This window comes from Ips typographus, linkage group LG16 (assembly GCF_016097725.1).
Source record: "Ips typographus isolate SLU linkage group LG16, UJ_Ityp_2.0, whole genome shotgun sequence".
NCBI lineage: Eukaryota > Metazoa > Arthropoda > Insecta > Coleoptera > Curculionidae > Ips > Ips typographus.
Genome location: NC_138437.1, coordinates 6259850 through 6283262, shown reverse-complemented (window position 1 = coordinate 6283262; position 23413 = coordinate 6259850). Strand labels below are relative to the sequence as shown.

The 23413-nt window shown below is 33.4% G+C and overlaps 2 protein-coding genes across 5 annotated transcripts in view; one reads left to right on the top strand and one right to left on the bottom strand.

Moving 5' to 3' along the window:
* Positions 1-14561, top strand: part of orb2 (cytoplasmic polyadenylation element-binding protein orb2) — a 36137-nt gene extending 21576 nt beyond the window's left edge. Inside the window, exons 3-9 of one of the 2 annotated variants that reach the window (XM_081994596.1) lie at positions 99-137; positions 6892-6933; positions 8834-9010; positions 9183-9322; positions 9649-9859; positions 9988-10280; positions 10990-14561. In XM_081994596.1, the coding sequence (XP_081850722.1) occupies positions 99-137; positions 6892-6933; positions 8834-9010; positions 9183-9322; positions 9649-9859; positions 9988-10280; positions 10990-11106 (1019 nt within the window). In that variant the 3' untranslated portion in view covers positions 11107-14561. The remainder of the gene's footprint in view (positions 1-98; positions 138-6891; positions 6934-8833; positions 9011-9182; positions 9323-9648; positions 9860-9987; positions 10281-10989) is intronic. The other variant, XM_081994597.1, reaches the window with a different exon arrangement.
* Positions 14562-15571: 1010 nt separating this feature from the next.
* Positions 15572-22634, bottom strand: Csk (C-terminal Src kinase). Of its 3 annotated transcripts, XM_081994607.1 has the most exons (12): positions 22123-22634; positions 21951-22055; positions 19822-19971; positions 18473-18675; positions 18270-18416; positions 18004-18217; positions 17471-17589; positions 17230-17405; positions 16989-17173; positions 16847-16933; positions 16698-16790; positions 15572-16264 (listed from the first exon to the last, which is right to left on the bottom strand). In XM_081994607.1, the coding sequence occupies exons 2-12, from the start codon at positions 21978-21980 to the stop codon at positions 16184-16186; spliced, it is 1485 nt and encodes a 494-aa protein (XP_081850733.1). In that variant the 5' UTR covers positions 21981-22055; positions 22123-22634; the 3' UTR covers positions 15572-16183. The 3 variants fall into 3 exon arrangements, with proteins under 3 accessions (XP_081850733.1, XP_081850735.1, XP_081850736.1); XM_081994609.1 differs by lacking the exon at positions 21951-22055 and having other exon boundaries at positions 22123-22612; XM_081994610.1 differs by lacking the exons at positions 19822-19971; positions 21951-22055; positions 22123-22634 and adding an exon at positions 19200-19457.
* Positions 22635-23413: the final 779 nt, after the last annotated feature.

Sequence of the window (23413 nt, the reverse complement as noted above, 5' to 3'; positions counted from 1 at the left end):
AAGAGGTTTTCACGTTGTGCAATATGTGAGTTTGCGTCAGGTGTCTACAAGTACCAGTCGTGTGGCTGCGCACTAACTTAAACCTTTATTTGTTTCAGGTAAAAATCCAAATGCCTGGAACGATGTGTTGACTAGCGGTAAGTGTACTATGATTTTACTTTAATCCAGCTGAAACCACAAATCAATCTGCAAAAAATAATTGTGGTTTATTCTATAGGAGATTTCTGCAAAGTCTACACAAACAGTGTCATTATCGTGACTATAAATCGGTATCAAGGATAGCCTAAGTTTATCTTTCATATTATGGCCATGTCTTCAATTTACATACTTTTGCGTATATATGTTTTCGGTAGCCGAACGATAAACAAAATTTAAGCTGTTGACACCTTGAAACGTCCTATAAGTGACTTTCAGATAAGCTCTCCTTTAGAATAATCCACATGGAAACTCAAGCTCATCTTTGTAAATATATTCGACACTGTTAACATGTTTCCTCAGAGACTAGGCCTACATATCTCCAACGTAATGTATTCTGCCTCCACTAGACAGCAACTGTAATTATAAACCTCTTTATAATTTAATGTGAATTATGTGGGGTGCTTTGTAGATGACGGGGTTGCAAGATTGATATCCTTCATGCTAGATGTAAATTAGTAATGATATTAAGCAGACATGTTACAATTCTGTGTAACTTAAAAACGGAACAAGGGTTGTCATGTTAATTTATGTAACTTCCTTGTTAACTCCAGTATTCCAATTAGGCAGCCTTTCCATCCTAAGATTAGTTCTTGAATTTACATTTTTATAGAGTTGTCAGCGAAGTTGGATTGCTTTATTATAACACTTGAATTGCTTCCAATTTTAGCTATTTTCCTTCTGTCGTGATATTATTTATTACAATTTAGAGGCAAGAAGCACTTTGGTACGTTGTTAACCAACTTGAAAATTAAAACCCAATGTTCACAATATTTGTACATTATTTATAAAACGTGCTAATTTGTTAAACACACACACCATTGCCTCACACTGCGGTAAGCTTCGCCTTGTCATTTATAAACATGAATAGATGCTCAGTAGTTTTGGTTAGCAACTTCCATTGTTTGATCACGTAATTAATGCTCGTTTAAAAATTTCTGTTATAAACTCGTTTAACACACCTTTCTGTCTATGTTACTACAACCTTTACATTTAAAAAGGCGTTTAAAATGTGTTAAAACTGATTGTTTAACTTAAGTGGAAAGCTTTAAAAAAAGATTCACTGAAATTCGCTCTGTTCCAACCAAATTTAATTAACTTAATGATCTTCAGTCTAAGACTTTGATTAAAAAGCATCCTAGCTTAAAATCAGAGAATACCCAATTTGATTACCGATTCTCGCTTCTTGAGATTATTCCGCTTTATTACTCGCTTAGAATAGTTTATGAAACAGCCAATTTCATTAAAAAGGTTTTTCTATAATTTATTTTAATATTGTCTAAGTTAATTTTAACTAGATATTCATGAAATGATTTCAAGTTAAAGTGACCGCACTGTGCAGGAGGGCCAACCACCCAGTAACTTTACGTTTGTCTGAAACACCCTGTAGATTAAATCTTTGTAAAAAACAGTGAAGTGAAGATGGTCACTTCTCGTTGACCACTTTGTACAGGGTGATCAGCTATATTTTTCTAGCTAGTATAGTTTACTGTTATAGTAACATTTTTGATTATTCTAAATGGTCTAAAATAAATTTTTAAAACCTTTGGTTAATTTTAAAGAAAGGACTGTCATATATTTGAGCTAAAGCTTTTTTCACAGGTTACAGGTTGTTAAAATTAAGGTCGATTTTAATAACAACTTAACCTAAGTTAGACACATTAGATGGAAACTATCACAGTCTAAGTTTATTTAAACTATCCTTAACCCAACTTGACGAGTGTCGGGGAAACGGACCTAAATATGCCAGATTTGGAAATCCTTACCACCTTACCAGTTCAAAATTATATGTCAGTATTATCGAAATTGGCTCAAGAGTCAAGAAAATACAGGTACCCCACTTAGGTTAACCCCACTTTTTTGAAAAATTTGTTAGAAATCAGTATATTTATAGTGAAAACCTTACATACAAATTTCTCAATATTAATAACATTTCAGTAAATACAGCAGATCACCCTGTACCAAAAAATAGAACCAGACATGCGGATAAACTATTTTGGTCTGAATATCTGGTTGACTTTATTGATCTAAAAGTAGCTATAGATGACACGTGGAAATAAATTTCTAGTAGAATTAACTAATACATGTTAAGTAACAATTATCATAGCCTGAAGATAAGCAAAAAAGCAAGTTGTCAATTATTTAATACAAGGAAAGCAGTTTTGAAAGTCATTTCACATTTCGTACAGTTTGGTCGATATGGCTCCAGCTAATTAATCAAACTTAGATGATTACATAGAAATGTTCTGGTTTAAAGCTTGTTTATCTCTAGTAGGAGATTCCATTAGAAACTAATGGTAGATCAACCGCAAACAGCACTAATGCAATACCAGTCACAGTTTTTTTTTTTGATAACTGGTATTAACGTCGAAATGATCGGTTCTCATGAATTACGAGTTAAAACTCGTAATTCGGCGATCAATTATAGTTCATGTTAAATGGGTTCAATTGAACCGATCGCAATGACATCATTAATATGGAACACAAGGTCAAAATCCATTGACCAGAAAATAATTATAATATACGGGGTGGACTTGCCAACGATCCTCTAATCGATGGAGAAACTATCTGTAAATTGCAAAACTGTCCTAAAAGTGTAAAAACCCGTTAGATTACATTGTAGAAAATGCGGAAAGAAGAGGTTGATGTTAAAATAGTTTATTAAAGCTGCAACATCAAAAAACTATTGAAATCGGTATAAAAGCGTACTAACTGTCGAAATAAATAGGTACTTCGACATAATACGTGGTGGACCAGTTCCGTGGCAACTCAACCGTACCAAATTTGTGCGATCCTACCTAGAAGTACTACTCCATTCATTCATTTAGAGGATTTACATCGATAAATGCTTATTATGGTACCATTCCTAATAATTAAGCGTTAACTTACAGTCAGGAAAATGCATTAATTATATTAGGTACCAACCAGAAATATGGTACAAAAAACCAGAGTGTAATTGAATTTAAAGCTGTTTTGTTTACAACAATTCAAGGCAGTCACTCGCCAAATCGTTTAGATGCATTTGTAAACGTATTATTCGTTTCTTTTCAAATGTTAACATATTGCTTTAAAGAACAATAATTGCTAAACAACCACATTTGATCATAAAATTCAATTGTTATGACTGCATAAGGTTTAACAATTCGTTACTGTTATAGCTAATTGCATTGTACCCATCTCCTAGTGGGAGCTAATCAAGTCCTATTTATACAAGGTGTCCCAACTAACTATTGACACACTAAAATTCGTTTTACTATGAGTTTCAATCAGTCCTATCCAATCGGCTTTCTGCAAACACATGCGTTATTGTTTTATACATACAGAGTGAGCGAAACTTAAGTTGCATAACCTACCAGACTAAAAAAAAAACTTCATGACAACAGGGCCCGGAAAATTACTTTACACGAAAAAAAATTACATGTTTGTTCAGTTCAAAAACTATAATATTTAATGCATAAATAAAGTTGGGACACTCAATGAGCATTTTATACCAGCAGTGGCACTTAACTGAAACAATTTATAGTCCTGAGCAGTTAATTCACCCAGAGAGGTAATTGTTATTACAAACGCATAATACGAAGTAGGCAAATTATTGTAAAATAACCTCTTCCGGTTGCCGACAATGACAAAAGTTCCTCATAGCTAGGAATGAGCCAAACGATCGATTTAAACCTACGAAGCAGTTAAATTTACTGTTAATAAATAGGGAAAACTCAGAAATGAATGCGAGAAAGAAATCCTCTTTAAAGCTTGTGATATAGAGAATTAAATTGGCCAGAGTTTATTCGAAAATATAGCACGGAGATGTCGGTATACATATTCAAAGCTTTTGATTCCTCGACTTCTTAAGGTTTATATTTAGAAAAATCCTTTTTGCTTGAGGCTTACAAAGAAATTTCTGAAATACTTGTTTTAAAGTTAGTAATCTGATTGTTGGTAAATCAGCCAAATTTGGTCGTCTAGACCAAAAACCGTCTTGGTTGCATAACGAAATAATTGCAGCAACCGCAAATTTTAATTCAAATAATTTATTCTTCGATTACAGTGGATTATTTATGTAACTTTTTGTTTGACGACACCCCACTGGCACTAACTTTAATAATTAACACAATTCTTAAGAAATCCGATCTTTACAGGGTGAAGCCTCAATTTTCGCTATGTAGAGTACCATAAGTCTAAACTTTCAGCAGTCTTAGAGGTCAATGCATTCAGATATTGCGATTCGTCACCTTCATTAACATTTAAATATATTCGTGTTACTTGTGCTGAACATTAATTTATACCACTATAATTGGTATAAATATACTGATAACCAGTAAGGAACAATATAGAAATAACGTTCATAACATGGACGAAGGACCCAAACAAAATTCGTTTTATGTTTATTATTTGATAATACATATACACAAAACTGTACCAATCAGGTTTATTCGACCTTTTTTTTTTAATGAGACTATATCACCGTTATCGATACATGGCGTAATATTCCAGATAATACAACTACTAAAGATAAGTGTAAAGTAAAGCAGATAACCGTACACGTAGCCTATGAAAGAAAACCGGGCAGGTTGATAAGTAAGGTAAATATGTAAATAATGCCTCAACGTTGACATTATGGTACAAAACACGACTTGAAAGTATCGTTTTTTGAATATTCAAATATGCACCAATTGATTCTATCCAGAGATTAAAGCAGATATGGAGGCAGTTCTACTTACATAACCTGAGAAGTTCACCTTAATAAATTGTAGGTTGTTAAACTGGATTGCTAATCTATAAAGTTACCATGTTTTTGTGTACACGTACATGAAAATATTCCACTGCAAGATATTTTAAATTATAAACCTATAATATATGACACTGTTGACATGACAATAGTCTTTCCACAGAAAACACACTTACTAAGACAACAGATTCAATATGTACAAAAATTAAAAATAACCTAACGAACGAAGAAAGAGGAGAAATAACGAAATTAAAGATATTTAAAAAAATAATAGTAAAATGTAATACAATGAAGCAAAAGTTACATAACAATCTTTCATTTTCAGCTTACTGGTGTAGCAAATGTACAGTATGGCACAGTGTCTTTCTCTTTTTAGCTTAACTTTACTGAGACAAGTTATTGAATACAACATACCTTTCATAGGTCCAACTGGGCCAACTTTGATGTGACTCAAACGAACGAAAACAACTTTAAGGGTAATAAAACAGACGAAGTATAAATTTAAGGGTTGTCTCCCTTCAATGAAGGATGGTGGGAAAACAAAGCAAATTACCCTGACAGCAAAACCGCCTGTTATCAAATCTGCGGCAAAATTTCTCTATTCATGCAAAGATGGGGAGAACGTCGAGCTTTATAGTTAGGCCAGACATGACATGGAGGGTGGAAGTAGAACATGTAAGGTTGACATATCTAAAAATACCCAATGCAGTATGTCGATCACTGCGAGAAAAGCTAAGCTTTATGGTGCGAAAAGATAAAACTGTGAAAACAATCAGCAATGGAGTGCTAGAAAAACCTTTTTGCTCTTTGAGGTGTTAAGTAAAACAATGTTGACCCAGAAGATCGTTTAAAAAAGTATTTTCCAGTTTTTATATCCGACTGGCAATGGCAAGCTGGAAAGATAAGGCACGAAAAGGCTGTGACAATTAAATGAGAGATTTTTTTTTTATTTTTGAGCTGTTCATTTTACAACCCAGTGGTATAAAAGACAAAGCATCATTGGTCATTAAAAGGCAATCTGAGTCTATGATTAGCGGACTAATCAATAAATATCCAACTTCGTGATTACTAAATTAACTTGCAGCTGAAGAGTTACAAGGGGGTAATCAATGTAATTTAATTTATTTGAGAGCATCGCCTGATCACTTTAAACCAAAAGTTTCATTTGAGATTGGGCACTTTATTGAATTAATTACTTGATACAGCAATCTTTCTTTAAGTGGATGTGTTTCGATAACGTTTTAGTGTTTTATATTTTATATAACACTGGTTATGTAACAAAGCAGAAAAACTATACAGGGTGACGACGATATACGATATATCTGGTAGGTGCTCCGCTAGTTAGCTCCTGGAGTAAGTTAGTTTAATAGAGTGCGTTATTGAAGTCCATTATAATATTAAACTATCCTAGTTACTTTAAATTGCCTGATATGCTATATAGATATTATAATAAGTTTGAAGGCAATTCCGGCAATTTTTGAACCCCTTTTTCATAATTATGCCAAGCTCTAAAGGAGCAAATCTATTCAGGAGCTTACTAAAAGTATTGATCGCATTTCACGTCGTTTTCCTTCTTTCACCACCCGATACAAGAAGATTGATTCTGCTAAATTTCACCTTTTAAGCGTTCCTTTATATTTCAACGCCACTCTATCGCAAAGAGATTTCAATTACATATGTTATGTCGAAACGTGAGACTATTGTATGCTAGATTCAAGATTTGGTGTTTCAGCTGGATTTTATTTCACCACATACAAAATTGCATATGGGCCTGTTATGAATTCATTCTTTTCCCTATTAACAGAATAGGTTATTAAAATATTATTAGTAATATCCTGTCATCATTATCTCCTTTAAGCGTTTATAATACGAACAGACAGGAAGTTTAGGTGCATACATTATAACCATCAATTTAAATTTTGTTACGTTTAATTAGCTGATTTTTTTATCTTAACGCTTTATTTTTTCAGGATATATAAACACAAACGCTTTCCAGTCCCTACATATACACGGTAAGTAGCCAAAAGTTTATTAATTTAAATTTAAGGGTCATTTCCGTTTCAAAACAGATGGATAATAAATGTGCGACAGTTCCGTCAAACTTTTTCACTCGTCTATGTGAATTACAAAGTATGATAGAAGCTAATTTCTTCTTTTAAATTCAAATTTTTAGTCCAAATTGTATATTTATAAGGTTCTATTGTCGAGCAATTTGAAAGTCAAATCAATCCTTATCCGTAGCGTTGTATCGTTATTTGATATGTTTGGTCTACATGTACAGGGTGTCAATTTTTTGTACTAGGATGTTTGTTAGTAAGGGCACATTAGACATAAGATAATTTGAAAAATTTGAGGCACCATACAAATATTTAAATGACTCTAGAGATGCATCTTGCTAATACACATTACAAGGTTTAAAATTATGAGGTTTTTGGCTTTTTTCACTATACACTTCAAAGTGATGTTAGTTGGAGGAGTGGGAGTTCTCCATTCAAATCCAAATGAACATTTTTCTTGAATCGTGATTTAAACAGAAAAACAAATAAAGTTCAAATGTTATAAATCATATGTAGATTATCTACAGTAAGCAAGATTTCTATTCCCTCAGGTCAGGATAAACTGAGAGTGAAATTGTTGGAACAGGGTCCGCCCGATTTAATCCCGCTATAAATACCCCAAGCCAATCGAAAACGTAGACGCGTAGTAATACAAATGTACATAAATATAGAATCGACCCCATTGCAAGAGACAAGTATTGGAATGTCCCATTTTAGCCACCGTGGAGGGTATATAAATCCGGACAAACAATAAAAACCTAATTTATGAATATAAAGTTTTGGAAAAGTCGATCGCGTCGAGGGTGGCGCAAGCGTGCTCCTTTCTTCCGCAAGCATCTACCCCAAATTCGGCACCAGGGCACGTGGCCAAAGGCCAAAGACCTCGCCCCGGACACGTGGTGGGTCGTGTTTGTTCCACACAATGTTGCCGAACTTGGAAAAAATCAGTGTCAAATTACTAGTATTGTTTGACGTCAAAGACTTTTAATGTCCCAGTTAATAATTAAAAAAAAATCATAGATGGTAGGGTAGTCGATATTGGTAAATAATAGAAATAATGGCAGAACATTTGATTGGATCAACCTCTCTCCTCTCACATCCACCAACTTAAAAATTCTTGACAGTATTGTTATTCATTTTTAAGATCACGTGACCTATAAAACTATAGTTGCCATTTTACCTGAAGGGCACAACTGACAAAATTTCTAGGAAAGTTCAGTGACGTTGTTGAAATTTTTGGAAATAACATCTCTAGGATTCAAATTTTCATTATATGCAATTTGGATTAAAATTTGTATTTAAATTTAGATAATTTGGAACGAAAAGCAAGACATTTTCCTGCCAAATCCAATAAGTTAATGTTACAAATATTTTTAGAAAATCAATGAACTAACTTTTTGTTTCTAAAAATATATTTTATTCCGCTGATACCAGACAAAAAATTAAAATCACATAGTAACAGAAGGATTCATGATAGTACAATGTTAATCTGCAAACTAAACAAAAAAAAAACTGCGCAGAAATCGAAACTAGTTAGTTGATGAACTTGCTAGAACATCCGATTCGGGCAATGCAAAACACATTATCGGCAATGACTTGATTAAAACGACTATCCATTCCGAATTTCATGGAATAAGGACGCTTTCCATTCGGACTAAAAACCGCAAATTGTGCAATCGATGACGTGAAACTTGAAAGGGACGATAAGATTGTGTTACTTTTAAATCTATTGTACCAAATCGAGTTAGGTGTTTACTTTCTCAGCACAGTATTAACGATAACTAAAAAAGACGACGGGATAAAATACTTGCCTAATATTAGCCCTACGGATTAGTAAATGGTGTTCTATTTCCAGGAAAATCGCCATACTTTCCAGGATTAGATGACCAGGCTGGACCGGTGCTCCTGGAAGAGCCAAGCCATTTGGTTGATGGTACTTTGGGTACGCAACCTTTGAGTTCACCCTCTAGATCATCCCCACATTCGCAAGGGTCCGAAGGTGGTGAACGATTCTCAAGAAAAGTTTTTGTTGGTAAGTTTGAGTCAATGAAGAAAAATAGTTTCCTTGTTTGAAGCTATATAAAATGTAATAATTAATAAAAAATATATAAACTTTTGGTTCAACCTTTCTTTCAAACACCAACTCTGTATTTAGCTTTACGTATGATTGAAGTATTTGACATAAATATAACTGATTTTCGTAGGTGGGCTGCCTCCAGATATTGACGAAGATGAAATAACAGTGAGTTTTAGAAGATTTGGACCTTTAGTAGTAGACTGGCCCCACAAGGCTGAGAGTAAATCGTATTTTCCACCCAAGGGATACGCCTTTTTGTTATTTCAAGTAAGTGTTTTCCAGAAGACCAATTTAACAAATTTCGTTGAAAAGAAACATTGAGGGGGGAATTGGGGCAGAATAGTTCGTATTTACAGAAGAGACACACCCTTAAAACAATTAATTTTGATTCGGATGATGTAAAGAATGAGATCGGGCTCCGACAAAATTGGGGCATAGGAAATGCGAATTTCTATTCAGGGATAAAAAAGCAATTTTTCATAACTGACGGTCTGACGTATAATTTGGGCCGGTGAAATCGTTATTTTGTAACTAGGCAATTGAAAAACGACGAATTTTGTTTGCTTTTGTGAGAAACTTTTAATCGATTTCAGGATGAAAATTCGGTTCAAAGTCTAATCGACGCGTGTATAACCGATGAAGACAAGCTATACCTCTGCGTTTCCTCACCAACTATTAAAGATAAACCAGTACAAATACGACCATGGAGGCTATCAGATGCAGACTTTGTCTTGGACGCTTCCATGCCACTGGACCCTAGGAAAACTGTTTTTGTTGGTGGTGTACCTCGACCCTTAAAGGCTGGTAAGTTTAATTAAAATGGTGGTTTAAAAGATCTTTTATGAAAATTGTTCTGGGCAAAAGGTCTTCGACACTATCATGACACAAACTGTCGAGATTTAACTGGCCAATAACGTAATAATTTCTTTCAGTTGAATTAGCAATGATAATGGACAGGTTGTATGGTGGAGTGTGTTATGCAGGCATAGACACAGATCCTGAATTAAAATACCCCAAAGGAGCTGGAAGAGTGGCATTCAGCAATCAGCAGAGCTACATTGCAGCAATAAGCGCTAGGTTTGTTCAGTTGCAACATGGTGACATAGATAAACGCGTTGAAGTGAAGCCTTACGTATTGGATGACCAAATGTGTGATGAGTGTCAAGGTCAAAGATGTGGAGGCAAGTTTGCTCCATTCTTTTGCGCCAATGTAACTTGCTTGCAGGTAAATATACTATTACAGCTAAGTTTACATAATCATGGATTTGCTCTCCACGCCAAAAAACATAGTGGATACAATTCAGTTAACTGTAGCAAACTTGTCATGGCACAGCAAAATAATTAACTAACAGTACAACTACCAATCTAGAGAACAAAGTCTCCTATTCATTTGATTTCTGCAACATCAAACTCAAATGATGATTTCTTTTGTACTAGATTATTTGTCGGTAATCACTCTATTTAACATGTCGACTGTAGTAAGTCTTCATTACCTCAATGATTACTGCCCATAACACTTTGTTCTTTGGATGTTTGGTAATTTTATTTTGCTAGAAACTCAAGCACCTTCAACATCATCAAAACTAAATAACCGTGTGTATGCAAGTTTATAGACTCCATAGAAACACTGTTGATATGTGCATCACGAGATGTGCTGATGACGACAATGTTGGAATTTTTTTAACTTTATACTTCTTAAAACATTAATTGAAACTTAGTAAATCCATGATATGTAAAACACAAGGTATTTGGTAGTAAGTCACCAGGACCTGGATTGTTACCAGTGGTACTTCAGGATGCATCAAGAAGTGAATTCACTAACAAGTATTAAAACTATTCAATTTATCGAACATGTAATATAAACAATATGGCCACTGGTAGTAACCTGTACAATATGTTCCTCAATCTTTTATTGTAAAAACGTATTGTTCTAGTATTACTGCGAGCATTGCTGGGCTACAATTCACTCCAGACCCGGTCGAGAGTTCCATAAACCTTTGGTTAAAGAAGGCGCGGATCGGCCACGTGCCGTACCATTTCGTTGGTGTTAACGCATGCGTGTCGCATTTGCGCCGCAGCCCCTTAGCTTATTACCATACAATACCGGCAGCGGCCCCCTAGGCGAAATATTAGTTCATTAACTCAGTCCTCACTATGCGTTTTCCTTTGATGGGGCACGTGAGTTTGAATAGGATATCGTAAAAAATACAGTAGGTACATCCAGCAAAAACTAACAGGTTTTCAGGGTCTTATCAAAGGGACTCGTAAACGATGGGGCTATTTATCTAGTAGCAATTATACATACCTATCTAAAATTATACATATATAACCGATTATCTTCTGTATAAGTGGGGCAGGACGATAGCTTCACGATTTTCCTGCACTAGTCATCCAGCGTTACTAATTCATGGCCTGATCGATCTGAATACTTTTCTTATGACTGTTATATTTGCAACACGATTGCTGCAGAATAGGGCCGAGCCGTCAAACGGAGCATGCGTTTATTAACTATTCGGGATGAAAAAAATAATGAATTCCACATGATATTAACTGATATATCTTAACTAATCTAATAATACTATTTTTTGTAATATTTTTTTATGACAGAGTGTGGTAATTCTAGTCCGAGTGTTTTTACAATAATCAGCGTTAGTGCACTGACGTTTTGTGTCTTGGTTGAGTTTTTTTTATAGATTATATATGTTTAGGTAGAAGTTAATGTTTCTAAATTGTTCTATTTGGAGTTTTTGTGTGGGGTGTAAAATTACAGGGTATATTAAGGTAATTTTAAACTCTTCTTTTTAACTGGTTCCCTACTTTTATATTCCAACGTAAAAAGATTAGTTTACTAATTTTAATCCCTCAGTTTTTTATATCAATTAACTCTTTTTTATAAACGTTTACATTGTACATATATCGATTTTTGTAAATTTTTTATTAGGGTAAATTAGGCTAAAATTTAGTTACCTCTATTTTCTACTGAATCTTTTATTTAAAATATGTTAAAGAATATTAACATAACATTTTGATGACTTAAATAGGAAAGTATTCAAGGTCGACCAGTATGCCATCTTACAAAGTTAACGCGGTACAGTCAGATATTTCAGGGTATTGTATATACTAGTATAATGAAAGCGGATACTGTGCAGAGACCGTTTAGCTTCAAAACGATCGTCCAGCTCGAGTACCTGACTGGAAAACTTGCGTTATATTTCTACTGCCCTGCCATTTTATCCAGCCTCCCTTACGATACACCACGTATAAGGGCATGGTCTTCAGTTATACTGTTTGCGTTACAGTTTAATATTAAAGTAAAAACAGTTTGCTGCAAGTTAACTATTATGACTCGCCTGATGTAACCAAATTCTAAAATTTCGAATGTTTACAGGTGAAAAACAATTATTTGGATGCATGTTGAGTGTTCAAATATTGCAAACGATCTTTCCAGTATAATATATAATAATAATAATACGCATATATATACATTAGAAAACGTATAATCCAACTTATCATATACTGAGTGTTGTCTATATGTAATTCGATGTAAACAAATAGGAATTCATCTCTTTACTGTTCTGATGTTTTTAAAAGTAGAATTTGCTACTCTAGGTGTTTTTAGAAATGACTAAGGCGACTTTGCTCCAAAAAAGCTGACTACACCGTAGATGACTTTCAAATTAGCATCATTGAGTTTATTAATGAATTTAAGAATTTATCTTCTAAGTACGAATAAGATAAAACTGAAGACCATGTGGCTATTGACCAGCTTCCGCTTAGTGTCCGCCATGTTACCCGCTATCTTTTTTGACATCCCTTATTTTCATGTGTGATACCAATAGACGTTTTAAATGTATTAAATCAATTTGCACGGATATGTATAGTATATAATATAATAGTATCAGCTATTCTGAGACTTTGTATTTTTTAAATTTGAATTTTTATACTAAACTGTTATAAATGGTGATTAGTAAAAGTTTGTGTGCAATAAAATCCAGCCTCGGAAGGCAATTTTTAGAGTTTTATCTTTTACTGTAATTCATAAATATGTATAACGTTTCTTAGGAAATTGTGTATATAGCAGACCAAATGGCGCATATTGCATCAGGCTGCATCCTCTTTAGCCAGGGTTGTAGTTAGCCGAGATTCAAAAAATACGTACCTACTCTACTTAGTAAAGTGGCTTACGTTACCTCTCTTTGTCTAAGCATTTCCCGGATTCTATATTTAGAGAAATAAAAACACGCTAAAAGCTTGATGACATATTTACACAATTTTGCTTAACTTTTCTTATTAATATCTAAGTCTATTTAAAAGGCTTTCGAAGTTTAAAATAGCTTCCAGTTTAAACTATGTCTTACAGCACTAAATCCGCGGAATTAACAGACTCAGGTCTTACATTCTGCTGTTTTGAACAGCCAAAGTTTTCCTACGTCATCCACTTAAGTTTCGTTCTTAATTACGTTGCAATGGTGAATTAAAGTAATAGAGTGTGAAACTTGATGAGCAGCCCTGCTTAGACAAAGTTGAGTAGACAAACGCATGAAATTGAAACCATCTACCAAATGGTACAAATAAGTATTGATATGATTTGTAACAATTTACACTCCTTTTTCTACCGTTTGTATTCGCTGAAACGTGTTTGAGAGAGTAAAAAAAAGGACAGCGATGCGACATATTGTATCATATTCTGTAGGCCATTATTGTAATTTTATCTAATTATCCGTTTATGAGATTTAGAATTTCGCGCTGTCAGGCCTTGTCTCTGGTCAGCGCCTATGTTTCATATTTTTAATATGTATAAGCTCTGTATTTATTGGAAATCCTTAAAGTTTTATATTTTCCACTTTTTATAACTGTTTTAATCAAAATGCTTTTTTATGGTTTTTTACTTTTAATTACTAATTGATTGAAAAAAGGACCAGCGATTGCAGTTATGCGATTGGCAACGGTTTAATAAATGAAATTCGCGCCACCTACAGTCAAAACCGTCTTATCAAATAAATAACGACTCACTTTTACTTAGAGTCGAAATTCACATTCAATTTTCTTAGCTGGACTGTTTTTAAACAAGGCTTAGGTGCAAATTTCATACGTAGTTATCCAAAATTAGTTCAAATTAGTTCAATATATCGGGCTGTGTCTTGACTTGGCAAGGGGGCTCGATCGTAGGGATAGTCAATTGTTTCAGATTCTTATTGTTGGTCTATTGGTTATTTCGGTTTTTGCCCGTTTCAACCAATGGCTGTTTGACTAGCACCAAAGTAGTTTTTTATTATAATTGTATTATTTTTTTGTTATAGTGTATTTTACGAAATATTTAAATTGTTTTTATAATTATTTTATACACTTTTATATGTTTGTTAGTCGATTTTGAGGTAAGGTTTGTAAAACTTCTCGGGAAGTTCCTCGTTTATTATTTTGTTAGATATCAGACTTTTTATGTTTTTTATAAATACTATATAAAATGTCAATTTGTGTTTATTTGATAAACTGCTGTTAAACTTCGTTCAGTTTTTTATTTCCATCAACTGCCATGCGCCAAAACAAAGATCCACTCGTTATTTATTGCGTTCAGGCACAGCAAAATGCGCGTTCAGCAAAATGACCATAATAAATCAGTAATTAAACCACACTATTAGAAGTTAAAACCCAAGAACGTTTTCAAGAAGCAATTTTACTCACTGCGCTAGCTTTCCATTAGAACCGCTTAAGTTTATAGTACTGCACTAGCTTGAGGGCGTAGCCAAAAATCTAAATCAAAAGTTTTCATAAAAAAAACAAAATTATAATAAACTGTAAACATAGTAGATAATATCTAAGCAGTAGCAAAGATATAGTATAGTATATAATACATATTCAGTCTCTAAACTGTGAGAACAATGGAAACAAACTCAAGAGGTTGTTATAGAGCTAATATTTTGCTATATTAAACTTTTTACATCGTATGATGTAAGTTTTAAAATTTTATGGCTGCGCCCAACGACTTTATTGAATTATGTTCCGTTAAAAATTGCCACATCTCATTTTTTCACAACAAAGCAGTGATTGCCCCAGATTGGATCAAAAATAGTGTGAAACACCAAAGAGTCCACCAACCAGATTCTCAGCAACTTCAATCAACTTTTTCCTTTGAAGGAAACATACTAAGGGTTAACAACAAAAGATGGAATATAATCCAAGTTAAAGGAAAGCCAAAACACATACTTATGACACCATCTATGACTTCGATTTCATGGAGGCTTGAAATCTATGGACTGCTCAGAAAACTCTCAGGAACTCAGCCGGATGAGTTTTAGTAAATAAATAACTGTTGATACTTGAGATGGAAGGCAACTAAGAGCTAAAAAAATGTGAGGAAAAGAAACTGAAGCAATTGAATGAGCCGTTAGCACTGTTAAAAGCGAGAAACTTGTCAATCAAGCACTGACTGTTCTACATACAATTTTTGTGGGAATAAAACAAAGAAACCAATAATGTCAGTTTGGATTGAAGAATTATGGAAATAATAAACCACAGTCAGTAAGAAAAAAGGAATTTAATATAAATTCAGTTAGAATTTAAAAAGACAAATAGAAAAATATACATGTTATTAAATAAATGTCGATAAAACAATTAACATTTTACAAAGCAAGTATTTACTAGGTATTTAGCACAAGCGCAATTTACAACAAATGCTTTTTAAAAATTTTAAGTACATAAACCTAAAAATCTAAACAATAAATAAAATTCTGTAAAGGAACTCGAGTCTGGAATACGAACTGACCTTCAAAGTAATCATAAAAACAACATAAATCGCTAAAAATACAAATAAACAACAAAAACGGAATGATTAAAAAAATACACAAAATGAGTGGATACTTAAAAATCGGGATCATATCCAAAACTCGGTCCCTTCAAAAGATCTTTAAAAATCCACCAAAATCGCTAATTTCTGGACCAAAACACAGCTACGGTTACACATTCTAATATTATTAACCACACCACATACATGAGATTAATCACCGTACAATTTTTTAAATTAATCTTTTATGATTGCCATAAAAGTATCAACGATTAGGAGCCAGGCGCTAGATTACGTCTGCATTCTGATTGGCATTCACACTTTTCTTGTCTAAGGTAGGCTCAGTTTCACGTTTGCTGTTTCAATTGTGCCAACTTTATTTTTACTTCGTGAAAATTTGGCCTCTTTTCGGGATAAAACTCCCAAGCCTGCATAAAATAATTTCTCTTATTAGTGTGATTGAGATATGATTTCACAAGACACATAAATAAAAAAACCAGCATGCAAGGAAAAAATTAGTAAAAGTATGATGGTATTTACCTGGATGAATGTGAAAAGGGAAAAAACACTGTTCAAGAAATTAGCACAACTAAAGCTTAAACATCTACACCATAGTTGACCCAAACATGCAGGCAATTTTTTACCCAACTATGGACATGCGATTGGGACAAAACTGGTCCAAAAACCAGCAAATACAGCCAATAAAAACACTTCACTTCACACCACAAAACTTATTTGAAAGGGTGAAAGACACTGCGTGATTATAAGAACGTAAAAGTGGTGGATAACGACTAAAACCCAATATGTACACATTACTTCAACAACATTAAACCAAACCATACAATTATATCAATAACAGACCTGTTTCATAATCTTGTAGATTTCTGCAGGACAGCCTTCAGGAGCTTCCATTTTATAACCATTTTCCACATGCCTCACTACATCTGCCAGAGGCTAAAAATCACAATATTTATACTTGTAATTTGTCTTATTTACTAGAAACGACTTACTATTCGAGGGTAAGGAACCCGTCCAAAAGAATAAATCTCCCATAACAGAATGCCAAAACTCCACATGTCTGACTTATTAGAAAATCTCTGAAACAACGCAGTAACAAATTAGAGAAATACTTAGTACAAGAAGTTGACTTACGTTGTACTTAAGGGCTTCAGGCGCAGTCCATTTGATTGGCAGTTTAGCTGATTCAGGAGTGGCGTTTTTCTCGTTCCTGGCTAATCCGAAATCAGACACTTTCGCTCTGCCATTTTCCGCAATCAACACGTTCCTGGCAGCTAAGTCCCTATGCACTACATGCATTTTTTCTAGGTATTCCATGCCTGTAAGACATAAATCACATACAATAGTTTTAATAACACGATCACACAAAACTTACCGGAACACGTGTCAAAAGCAAAATTAATTTGGTCCTTTTTAGATACGTGGAGTCTCCCTCTCGACCGCAAATAATCTACCAAACTTCCTTTACTCATATATTCGGTAACAAGGTATATTTGATCTTTTTTCCTTACAATCCCAAGTAAGTTAACTAAATTTTCGTGATGAAGCGATCTGAAAAAAAAATAAATAAAAAACCCTCACCACAATCCCTCAAATTTCAAAAATAAAGCAGTTACTTCATGAGAATTGCTTCAGCTTCACTAGAGTCCTTTAACACCTTAACAGCCACTTTTTGATTTTTCCATTTACCTAACATTACTTCACAGAACTCTCCTTTTCCTATTGGCTCACACACCTAAAACAAATGTGATGTATTAAAATGCAAAATTTAGTATGTTTTTGGTTAAATTTAGATCTCATTGCAAAATTGCTGAAGTTCCTCAGTTTGAGCTTATTTATGTTTCGAAATTGATAACAGATAGCCTTTATCAATAAAACATAGATTTCTGATGAATAGATACAAATATACAGTATAAAGTTTGCTTGTGCAGAATACCAACAGTAATAATGTTTCTCCTGAGTTTGTCATGATAAAAAATAAGTTAAAAATCAACCACAGCCTACATTTACACATCTTATAGCAAGACATTTAGTAATCAATAAACCTATTAGTTCTATTTTATTATTTTCTTGACTACGTTTAAGAAACACAATCATTTGCGTACACAAACAAATAACAGGTTTAGATTAAGTAATAGAAATGACTTACCACTAAATCATGTTCAGGAATAACACAAAGATCATCACTTTCTTTTGAGCTGCTTTTGACTAAGGTTGTTGAGGTATCACTCTCTTTTGGAAGCGCATTCACTAATTTAGTACAAAGACCATCCGCGTCATTTTTATAATGTTCTATCAATTCATCTAAATTATCAAAATATTCCTCATCATCTATTGTCAGTTTATTGCCATGGGATTTAACTCTGAAAATCACAGGTAAGGTCGCATAAAACAAGAAAATATTTATGAACTCACCTATAATGTTCAACTTTACTCTGAAAACAAACACACAAAGTATAATCACCAGGGAAATTTGTAGATTCCCTTACTAAAAATAGGCCATCAGTTCTAGGTCTCAGTAATGATTCGGCTTCCTCTCGAGAAATTTTACCATGAAACCATCTACAAGGAAGCAATATTTAAATAAAATAACAAAGTAATTGTACCGAATTACGTACGGGGTGGTTATATACTTAGAATTACTTCTTAAAGGACTTTGGACGCGATTAACGTTGACATCGTGCTCTGAGGTTATGATTTGATTCTTAATATTCCCGCCTTCCGAAGGGCTAACATTCATGTTGTTTTGGGGTCTTAACAGTAAATTGCACTCATTTAACACATTGTTATCCATTTGGTGTGATATATCTTGGGGAGCCATCTGAAAGTTGAAATGCCATAACGTGACAACTAGAACTAAAAATGCTGTAAGGTCAATTGTACAATAAAACCTTGAACTACAAATCACAGTTACTTCAAGCATCAATGCAAAGACTGTTTATGTAAAGGCTGGCCTTCCGCGAATAACGCATAACTGTACTCAAAAAATGTGTGCAGCAAACGCATTTTTTTTGATACGGGCAATTGGTTTCAGCTGCTAGAAAAATCCTTTTAATAATCAACTCATTGGAACAGAGGCTACAGGCTTAAAAAATCACTGCAATGATTCATTTAACTAACATTGAGATAATTTTAATTCAAACATTTAATAACTGTTGATTAATACAATTAAACATTTATAACATGTGGGAATAACTTCATCAGTGCATGAAGTAAACAATAAGTTGCTTCTGCCTAACCATATTAAATATATGAACGGTATTATTACAAAAAAAAGCTAAAGAACATAAACCAAGACTGTCAAAATGTATATATTTTTACTTTAAAAAGATAAGAATTACTTACTTAGTTCATCGCCATAAACTATTGCTTTCTGAAACTCAATGACTCATTTAAAAGTTATTACATTCATGCCGCGTAGATAGATAATTGCGAATACTAAAATGGCAAACTACGGGACTGAGAAAAATAATTCAATTCGACTATACCAGTACAGGAAAGTTCATAAAACACAATAGCAGATTGCTCTAGAAAATCTGCATAAACTCTGAACAGTGTGTTTTCACCCAATTGTTTCCAAATTAAGTCATATAAAAATCACCAAACAACAATGGCAGAAGTTTGATTTATTCATTGACCGTGACTACTCTTAAAAGCACGTTATGTTGATATGAGACTATTATATGCAACATTTCAATGAAGTTACAATCATTAAAATGAATCCACTGAAATTGCTCATGCAAGCTTTACAGGCACAAAAACAAAATGCAGTCTAAATCATAAAACTATCAACTCAAAACCGCCGACGTATCTGTAATTAGGGGCTCATTAAATACTGAACTGAAAAACGCCAATTAAGCAGACTTAATTGCAATTATGTAGCATCTGTATTTTTCTGTTGACATCTATGGACAATGAGCCAGCAAACCCAAAAACGATGCATATTACAAAACTTGTATATGCTTACCCAAGATGACTCCTCATATGGACGGGTAACTTCGCTTGGGGTACTTCGCTTTATACCCCTCGCAGGAACTGTAGGGGGGCTTGTGGTGGATGACGTTTCCCATTGACCATCAGGTTGCCGGTACTGGTCAAAGATGTAAGGCTGGTATCTCTGAAACCACCAACATAAAGAATAAAACATCTTGTTGGTAGTAGTAACCAGATTTTTTAGCATAATTTACTTCTCACACAAACCATAAAATAATTGAACAAATAATGAATTAATAACTTATCTACATTGGTATCAGTTGATAAACCAATTGAATTTTACCAAGATAGTTGGATATTGATAAATATTGTTACCAAATAGATTATTTTAAATTTGATGTTTGTAATTTGTTATAAATATCAATATCAAAAACATAGTATCAACTACAAAGGTAAAATAGAAAGTCTACAAATATGCATGTAATTTGATATGCAAATTACATGCTTTATGGGTAGTGAAAGTACCAAATTAAGCCTGAAAATCACTTCTCATGTGATGAGTCAAAAATATTCCTCACTCATCCCCTTGTATTTGCTCAGCATGTTACCACATGCAAATGACTCCTACACCTCCCATGTAAAAAATCAACATACTCATTCTTCTTTTGACTATTTCCATATCCCTTATAAGACAAAATGAGTAAACATTTCCCAACATGGTACCAAAGTTGATATTAAAGAAGGCAAAATTGAATAATTATCATAAAATGAAATAAACTACATAATGTGTGGCTTAATGCTCTACTTCCGAAGTCTATAAATTGCCACTATAAATTGCAGATTATTAAACGATTCATACTGACCTTGAAATTGTTATATAAAAAAATACCATCCTACATATGGGGACTGGGTAAAACCTATTTTATGTATTTTAATATTGCTGATTCATACCACATTGTCATCTTTGTAACACATTGCTTGTTTTTACAGATTAATTGACAGATTAAGAGTTACATTTTAGTACAAAGTTAATAATAAGTGAGGTCAACCATAAAAAATGTATTTTTTTATGTACCACATACAATTGTAAATATGCATGCAAATTAACTTAAACAGGTAAAACAGTTGTTGTGTGTTAGAAATGAAATGACTTGTAAAGAGTTTTAAATCTCATTTCATTTTGCTATATTTCAGAAACAAAAGGATGATGCTGAAATATCTTTAACCTCCCTCTCCTTTTGTGTGAACTATCTGAAAAACATACCTACTGGAAAATGGCATTCACATTTGAAATAACTTGGCACTAGAGCCAAAAAAACAGTGTTAGCATCTAGCATAAAGGTTTGGATTTACACTAGAGAGTCAACAGTATACCAGATACAGCAAGTAGCAAATAAGATATAGTAGAAATTACTTTATAAACAAACTCTCTCTTCTCTATAGAAGATGTTAGGGTGGCATCTTACCAACTTCACTAATGCAATTTAACATGTTTTTAATATTCATTTAGAAGTCTATGACTCTCACTCACAGACATAAAAAAACTTTCTCTGTACTACGACTATGGTCCCAAAGGTATCACTATTCTTCACAGAGAGACTAGGGGTGCAAGGAATTTCAACATCCTCCTCTTGCTACACAACCAATTTATGAGACAATGTCTGATAATTTCTGTGAGGTTAAATGTATTTTGAGGCAAAATGTGTCTAGTTACACATTTCTTAAATTGATCATGAGGTCAGTAGACTATAAGGAAAGTTACAGCAAATTACTGGTTTCCTGTACTTTCACTTTGTTGATCAGGTGAAGTGTCACATGAATAAACATTCTTTGATTGAACATTAATTGAACTTTACAACTACTAGAGTATTATAGGTAACACATTCATTACAAATTTTAATTAATTGAATGAATTAATACTTGAACTAGATTATGTATTTTAAATAGGTATTAACTAACACATTATAGTTACTAGTTAGTATTACTAGAATGTTTATTAAAGAATTATGTCACCAAGACTTTTAAATTTAGATGTCACAGAGTTTGTAGGTTAAGTATGAGTAATAAAATAAAACTGAGTATCATGTGTTCTGAAACCTACTTTCATGCATATAGGTCCCTCATACAATAGACAAATGTGTTCAAATAAGTACATGTACATACCTGAGTAAAGGATGAATTTTGGCTTGTCATCACTTTTAGTGCAAAACTTTCACATTATAAATATCTGTATCTTTAACAAATTGACATATCTAACAGTAGGAAGCCCTAAAAATAACCCCCAAGAAAATAGGATAGGAAGTAGGTTTAAACATTAGCAGTAAAGTTAGGTTACCTTTAATTCCTAGTGACTACAAATACTCTCAGTTCATAAAAATTGGTATCATCAACAACCATTCATGTATATCTAGGTGCTATACTTAATAGGGCACAATCAGTGAATTCTTCAAGGCTGATCCTTAACAGTACTGTACACTTGATTATCCTAGTAACACTGGCAACGTACTATTTTTGTAGACATACTTTCTGAGTGGTTTAATTTCTTCAGGTTTACCCTGACCAGTCTTTATAAACTTTAATGAAGAGGAAAACAATCACACGTAATTAACTCCACGAACTCGACGTAACTTCAGTCTTTCCGTACAACATTAACATAGTACTCGAATCGTTTGTAAACAGTATCTCAAATATATCGACAGCCTCTAGGCAGTACCACTAGTAAAAACATATTTGTTAAGGATTTGAGTTTGAGTTTATGTTAGGAGCAGTATTTCATTAGTTAACACTCCATTTTGTTTTGCCGGTAAAACAGGCTGCATTCGACACCTTTCATTTTCAAGCGCCATCTATTGTCCATCCATCTTTGTTCTTAAATTTCCAATGTTGCATTGATGTTTCCTTCCAAACATTTTATTATTTTATAGTGAATGAGGCATCATTAGTCAGATGTCGCTTTAAATTTTTATTGCCAGGAATTTTTTAATTTTGATTTTAGGACTTCCTAAAATTTCTCAATAAACGTATTTTTTAAATTTAAAAGCAACAAATACATTCTTCAACCCAACCCAGAATATTTTATTTTAAGTGGTGCTGATGTTTAGTAAATTATAAATCAGTTGGTTTTTCACTTTTTCTTAGAAAGCCACTAGTCACACACTCACAAAATTCCTGCATGCATAAATTAAAAATCTTCTGAAATTCGTCACCGGTATTACTCACTCCTTAGTGATTCATTTTCTGAAAATTTTCCAGCTCGACCTAGGTACTTCCAGGTAGAAGCCATTTAGTGGTCCATGGTCGACAGAGATAGAACTACGCGGACAGTGAAAAATTCACGGTAATCGAATATCCATTGTCCAACCAATGGCGTTGCCCTAAAATGTCATTTGTCATTTGTCAGTTTCAGTTATTCAGTTCGGCAGCGGCACTGTTGCATTGCAGATCGCAGTTGGTAGCTTTTATGTGTAGTGTTAAACTCAACAAAAATAGCAATAGCAAATAACCACTTTAAAAATATTCTTTACAACTGGAAACAACTGTTTTAATGTGTCTAGTATTTAACTAACTATTTTAGTTACTTTTTGAATGTTTGTTTTACTCAACTGCAGTGACGTGAGTGAAGTACA

Excerpts from the sequence above, each read along its gene's own strand:
- Csk (XM_081994607.1), bottom strand. The coding sequence starts at position 21,980 with ATGACAAGCCAAAATTCATCCTTTACTCAG. Across the intron at positions 16,934-16,988 it reads CTGAAGCCCTTAAGTACAAC|AGATTTTCTAATAAGTCAGA; the intron begins GTAAGTCAACTT and ends GCGTTGTTTCAG. Across the intron at positions 16,791-16,846 it reads GGGTTCCTTACCCTCGAATA|CCTCTGGCAGATGTAGTGAG; the intron begins GTAAGTCGTTTC and ends TGTGATTTTTAG.